General features: G+C 40.2%; 1 protein-coding gene across 1 annotated transcript; it reads left to right on the top strand.

Moving 5' to 3' along the window:
• The first annotated feature begins 4,831 nt into the window (after nt 1-4,831).
• LOC131224356 (cytosolic sulfotransferase 12-like) lies at nt 4,832-6,169 on the top strand. The gene has a single exon (XM_058219864.1). The coding sequence runs from the start codon at nt 4,874-4,876 to the stop codon at nt 5,885-5,887; it is 1,014 nt and encodes a 337-aa protein (XP_058075847.1). The 5' UTR covers nt 4,832-4,873; the 3' UTR covers nt 5,888-6,169.
• The last annotated feature ends 1,305 nt before the right edge of the window (nt 6,170-7,474 follow it).

Here is a 7,474-nt window from a genome sequence, read left to right as displayed (position 1 = left end):
TCTTGTGAAAGGTACAAAATAACCCATTTTTAAAGGAAGAACCCCACCCTCAAATTATTGTTTGATCGTTATAAACGTGTTCAAGTGTTTGAGTAAACGATTGATCTTTTTAAAATTCGATCATATACATTTATGTTCGACTTATATGCTTATTTTGACACTTGGAGTCAAAGTTGATCAGTTTGAATCAAACCGTTGTATCCATTCTGGCACACCCGCCCAATAGAAAACAAAGCGAGTGACCAACAAGAGTTTAATTCTGCATCCTCCAACTCCATCCATCTACAGTGAGGCCGATATTCTAAGCGGTTTAGTTCACCAAACAAGTCCCCAAATCTGACGAATATAGTTCTGATGTATCTTTATTGTAATAGCATGGGACACATTCCATCAAACCTCTCCATGAGATGCGCATTCAGGGAGAAACGGTTAGTTGTCCAAATTTAATGCACGGAGCGTAGTTAGGTTTTCCAGCCGTACATGATTTTTGTGCTTTGCTTCTTCCACAGAAGAACATGACTTGGACGGTCTGGATTGATTTGCATTTATACTATTGCCAACGTTAACAACAAAGGCAAACACACACCATTTGATACTCCAAATGCAAATGGAGGGGAAAGCGGATTGCTTGTTGCACCCGCCACACCCACAAGTAGGGGTGTACATCGAGTCGAGCTGGCCTCAGCTTGACTCAGCTCGGCCACTAGCTAACCTCAGCTCTAACTCGGCTCAGCTCAATCCTCGAGCCTGACTAGCCAACTCGGCTCGGTTCAATCAGCAGCTCGGGCCAGTTCGAGCCGAGTTTGCCATTGCATCATTTTCACAAACACCTGGACTGCACCTTCAAAATCTCGCTGTATTTGAGACAACAGCAATGGTTTTATAGGTATTTTATCAAACACCTTCTAAGCAACATAAAAATCAAGAAAAAAAAAGGGTGTTGGTTTCATACACATACCTTCCTTGCCACCCGCCATACTTCTTTGAGTCATTTCATCAAACAATGGTGAGCAACATCAATATCATAGTAACCGAGTCACCGAACTGGTTCGATCCGAGTTCGATTCGAGCTGGGTTCAATCCGAGTCAAGTCGAGCTGGGGCCAGCTTGACTCAGCTCGAACTCAGCTTCGAACAGAGTGGAATCGAGCTTTTTCGAGTCAAGTGGAGCGAGCTAACCGAGCTCTATGAGGGCCATCATGATGTATGCATTTTATCCATGCCATTCATCTGTTTTACCAGCCCATTTTAGAGCATGAGCCCAAAAATGAGGCAGATCCAAAGCTCAACTAGACCACACTTCAGCAAACAGAGAGGATTGAACACCCACTGTTGAAAGCTTCTCAAGGTCCACTATAATGTTTTATCTGTCATCCAAACTGTTCATAAGGTCGTGTGGCCTGGATGAAGTGAAAATATGTTTCATTTGTCAACCCATTCATAAAGTCACACTGCCACAAATATAATCTTTATCCAAAACTTTTGTGGCCCAAAGAAGTTTTCAGTGGTGAGCGTTCAACCCCATTGTTTTGTACGGTGTGGTACATTTGAGCTTTGGATCCGTATATTTTGGGTTCATGCTCTAAGATAAGCTGCAAAACAAAACAGATGGACAGCGTGGATAAAACACATACATCGCAGGTTCCACAGAGCGTGGGCCACCTCATGCCACAGGGATATCCCTATGGTGGGTGGGTGCAACAGGCAATCCACTTCCAGTGGAGGGAGTTGCTGGTGGTACCGGAAACTGTTCGCCTACAGCCGGCAGATCATGTATGGACCGTTGATCAAGTAGGACATATTGATAATGTCTTTCTCAAAGATACCAAAAATGACCGCATGATCCTCTCTACCACAAGATCTTTTCAATTGCAATGTGATTTTATTTTTTTCTCCCAATGAACATATTTTTATACCATATTTTATTGGGTAACTAAGATCTTCTGATCTTTGGGTTAGCCACGAAACATGCCACAATTATTTTATTTTATTTTTTCACTCAGGCAAGATTTGATGGTACCAGTACTACCAAGGTAGACGTAGGAGAGGTTGATTTATACACATGCAACCCATCTATCAAATAAGTCACCTCTGAAAACCTCTAGGACATGAAACTTGGCTTTGAACCAAAACTAAGGTGGGCACAGCATAAGGGCTCACCTGGGTCGGAAAACAACCTATATTTTGCCCTGACCTTGTATCTTGTTTGGACCAAGGGTTTGAATGGCCTTGCTTATATATGAACAATACGGGTGGACCACCCACTTTAACCAACCATGTGTTGAAATTGGCACCATGGACACTCCCACTTAATATGCTTCATATGCCATGCAAATGGGGCTAAATTTTGGGCTCAGGGAATTCTTGAGATGACTCATCCTATCAATATGAGTTGGATTTCATGAAAACATCATTGCCCCCACATATTCCCAATACGTTAACATGAGTATGCCCCTTTTCCAGTAGCGGAGGTAAATGCATAATAAAAAGCACGGCATGATTCATGGGTCATGGCTTGTGAGCTACACTTGGGACATATTGATAATGTCTCTATCTCAAAGATACCAAAAAAAAAAAATGACTGCATGATCCTCTATAGTGCAAGATCTTTTCAATTGCAATGTGATTTTATTTTGTCTCCTCATGTTCATATTTCTATACCATTTATAGGGTAGCTAAGATCTTCTGATCTTTGGGTTAGCCATGAAAGAGCCCACAATTATTTTATTTTATTTTTTCACTTGGGCAAGAATTGTCGATACCAGTACAACCAAGGTAAGTTGATTTATTCACGTGTAACCCATCTATCTAATAAGTCACCTCTGAAAACCTCTAGGACATGAAACTTGGATTGATCCAAAACTAAGGTGGGCACAATGTAGGGGCTAACCTGAGTCAAAAAACAACTTATATTTTGCCTTGACCTTGTATCTGTTTTGAACCAAGGGTCTGAATAGCCATGCTTATATATGAACAATGCCGTGGACCACCCACTCTAACCAACCATGTGTTGAAATTGGCACCATGGACATTCCCACTTAATATGCTCCATATGCCATGGCGAATCAGGCAAAATTTTAGGAGCCAGGGGTTTTCTAAGATGACTCATCCTATCAATATGAGTTAGATTTCATGAAAACATCATTGCCCCACATATTCCCAGTACTTTAACACTAGAATATCCCCCTTTTCTAGTAGCAGAGGTAAATGCATAATAAAAAGCACGGCATGATCCATGGGTCATGACCTGTGAGCTACACTTAGGCATATACTTAGGACATATTGATAATGTTTCTATCTCAAAGATACCAAAAATAACTGCATGATCCTCTATGGTACAAGATCTTTTTAATTGCAAGGTGATTTTATTTTGTCTCCTTATGTACATATTTTTATACCATTTATAGGGTAGCTAAGATCTTCTGATCTTTAGGTTAGCCACGAAATAGCCCACAATTATTTTATTTTATGTTTCACTTGGGCAAGATCTGTCAATACTAGTACTACCAAGGTAAGTTTTTTTATTCATATGAAACCCATCTATCAAATAAGTCACCTTTGAAAACCTCTAGGACATGAAACTTGGATTGATCCAAAACTAAGGTGTGCACAACATAGGGGATCACTTGAGTCAGAAAACAACCTATATTTTGCTTTGACCTTGTATCTTTTTTGAACCAGGAGTCTGAATGGCCATACTTATATATGAAAAATACCGTGGACCACCCACTCTAACCAACCATGTGTTGAAATTGACACCATGGATGTTCTCACTTAATATGCATGCTCCATATGCCATGGTGAATCAGGCTAAATTTTGGGCCCTAGGGGTTTTATGAGATGACTCATCATATCAATATGAGTTGGATTTCATGAAAGCATCATTGCCCCACATATTCCCATTACGTTAACATTAGAGCATGCCCCTTTTCTAGTAGCGGAGGTAAATGCATAATAAAAACCACAGCGTGATCCATGGGTCATGACTTGTGAGTTACACTTAGGCATACACTTAGGACATATTGATAATGTCTCTATGTCAAAGATACCAAAAATGATTGCATGATCCTCTATAGTACAAGATCTTTCCAATTGCAAGGTGATTTTATTTTGTCTTCTGATGTACATATTTTTATAACATTTATAGGGTAGCTAAGATCTTCTGATCTTTGGGTTAGCTACAAAAGAGCCCACAATTATTTTATTTTATTTTTTCACTCTGGCAAGATTTGTCGGTACCAGTACTACCAAGGTAAGTTGATTTATTCACATGTAACCCATCTATCAAATAAGTCACCTCTAAAAACCTCTAGGACATTAAACTTGGATTGATCCAAAGCTAAGGTGGGCACAACATAGAGGTTCACCTGAGTCAAAACAACCTATATTTTACACTGACCTTGTATCTGTTTTGAACCAAGGGTCTGAACGGCCTTGCTTATATATGAACAATACCGTGGACTACCCACTCTAACCAACCATGTGTTGAAATTGGCACCATGGACGTTCCCACCTAATATATGCTCCATATGCCACGGCCAATCATGCAAAATTTTGGTCCCCAGGGTTTTCTGAGATGACTCATCCTGTCAATATAAGTTGGATTTCATGAAATTAAAATATCATCGCCCCACATATTCCCAGCACGTTAACACTAGAATATGCTCCTAAAGGAGGTAAATGGATAATAAAAAATCACGGTGTGATCCACGGGTCATGGCTTGTGAGTTACACTTAGACATACATGAAGTGCCATGTGATGCATGCCACGTGATCTAGTCTTTATATTTACTGCCCATCTCAATTGGGTTTTCTCTATAGTCCCATTTATTATCAACAACCATTGGGTGAAGTCTAAAGAACGTTCAATCAGCATGGCCACTTCCCAAACAACCCCTACTCTCCTACAAGAAGAGGAAAGAGTAAGCCAGGAAGGCAGGGAATTACTGTCCTCCCTTCCAAGAGAAGACGGCTGGCGATACACTCCTCTCTATCAATACCAAGGCATTTGGTACACTAAAATCGGTCTACCAGGAACCATCGCATGTCAACGACACTTCCAAGCTCGTGACAGTGATATATTACTCGCGACCACACCTAAATCAGGCACAACATGGCTCAAGGCACTTGCATTTGCTATCGTGAACCGGACTCGCTACCCATATCCTCAGCACCCCTTGCTCACCAACAATCCCCATAAACTTGTCCCATTCCTGGAGGTCGACCTCTACCCAGATAACCAAATTCATGGTCCTGACAACATTCCCTCCCCTGCCGTCATCTGCACACATATACCTTACATGGCATTGCCACAATCCATTAAAGACTCTAACTGCAAAGTTGTCTATCTTTGTAGAAATCCTAAAGATGTCTTTATTTCACTTTGGCATTTCATAACAAAATGGACAGCCGAGACTCAATCATATTTTTCACTTGAAGAGGCATTTGACCTTTTTTGTGCAGGTGTTACACCGTTTGGGCCCTTCTGGGATCACGTGTTGGGGTATTGGAAAGCTAGCTTAGAAAAACCTGAGAAGGTAATGTTTCTTAAGTATGAAGACTTAAAGAGAGAGCCTATGGTTCAGTTAAAAAGGTTGGCGGAGTTTTTAGGATACCCTTTCACATCTGACGAAGAAAGAAAAGAGGTGATCCATGATATACTACGGTTGTGTAGTTTCGAGAATTTGAGCAATCTGGAGGTGAATAAAACGGGAAAGTTTCAACACAAGCACGAGTACTTAAGTGGGCTTGACTATAAGCTTTTCTTTAGGAGAGGTGAGGTTGGTGATTCATCGAACTATCTTACATCCCAAATGATTAAACGGTTGGATGGAATCATTGAAGAAAAGTTGCAAGGTTATGATCTGAAGTTCGAAGTATCCATTTAGAATCGCGTAGCTCTGTTCCAGTTCTCTAAGAATTCCTGTATGCTTTCGTGTGTGTTTTGTTATTGTGGGGACATGCTGTGATATAACCCACATCTTCGTAAATTTGCTGGTTATGGTTGCGGGGTTTTGATGGAATGCAATACCCAACGTCTCAGATACCATCCACGGTCTCATTCCAACAGATGGATGGCAGCCATTTCAGAGATTGGGGCCATTTATCAGCAAGCGTACATTGTGAAAATGCTGTGGACAATATATATATATATATATATATATATATATATATATATATATATTCAACATACATGTGGGGCTCACATGATTAGTACAATACCCTTACTTTCATGGTATGGCTGGTTCACATTGTGCACTACATAATCAATGGCTCATATTGATTGCAAATGTGCCATCGGTCGGCGGGAATGAGGCACTGTATGGTGGCTACAGTACGGGCATCTACTTTCTATCAAAAACCCGGGTTTGTATTGCGTTATATGCAATGCTTTTAATTTTGTTTGTTATCCATTTACCTCTAGCTCTCGTCTATATAATGTCTGTTATATAATGGGTATTATGTTATAACTATCTTTCTCGCCAACGTGTCACATAGAGTATCCCTTTTGTACCAATGGTGGAACATGTTAACTTGAGTAGATCTGTTTGTTTTCTTCTCCTCTTTTGTAGAATTCTGATCCATGTTGGTATTAGAGCCCATCCGGGCCATTGGTTCATGCAATAGTTCCGTTTATGAGTGGGGATCCTCTGTTTCCAGCGAACTGTGGCTCCCCATGTCCTGAAATTTAATTGGTCCATGCCATTTATACTGACATCAGCACAGCACTTTAATGAAATAATGACCAGTTTACAAAATACCGCTTTATTAAGAAGAAACGTTACGTTTCCAACAGCTGATTCAAGAACATGTACCTGCCACCCACGACCCACGATCAGTATGTTGGGAAGCGGATTGCGTAGTGTTTACTGAGTAAAATCACTGAGGTCTACCTTGATTTATTTATTTTATTTGCTCCGTCCATCCATTTTCCCAGATAATTTTAGTGCTTGAGCCCAAAAATGAATCATATAAAATGTTCAAATGGACCACACGAAACAGTTGATTTGAACATTTACCATTGAAGTTTTGGATCAAGCTTATATTTTTGTTTAGCTTTAATCCATGTCTTTATGATCTCATGAACAGGTTGGATGAAAATAAACATCACTGTGGGGCCTAGCAAAGTTTCAACGGTAGAAATCATTATACCCACTGTTTCCTTTCCTGTAGTATGATCCACTTGATCTTTGGATATGCTTCAATTTTGGAATCAACCCCTTAAATTAGATGGAAAAACAGATGGACAACATGGACAGTCCATATACATTCAAGGTCGGCCCAATTGAGTTTACTAAGTATGATAAGAGCATACTGGGTAACTTGGTACGCAATCCGATTTTGGTGACATTGGTGGGACCTAACCGTGGCCCACCTCAATGTATGCTTTATATATCTACGCCGTCCATCCGGTTTTTTTTTTTTTTTTTTTTTTTTTTTTTTAACATTTATTGTCCAAAAAATGAAGAAGATAC

Source organism: Magnolia sinica, chromosome 13 (assembly GCF_029962835.1).
Source record: "Magnolia sinica isolate HGM2019 chromosome 13, MsV1, whole genome shotgun sequence".
Taxonomy (NCBI): Eukaryota; Viridiplantae; Streptophyta; class Magnoliopsida; order Magnoliales; family Magnoliaceae; genus Magnolia; species Magnolia sinica.
Note: the sequence above shows the minus strand (reverse complement) of the source record. Positions and strands in the feature narration are given on the sequence as shown.

Excerpts from the sequence above, each read along its gene's own strand:
- LOC131224356 (XM_058219864.1), top strand. The coding sequence starts at position 4,874 with ATGGCCACTTCCCAAACAACCCCTACTCTCCTACAAGAAGAGGAAAGA.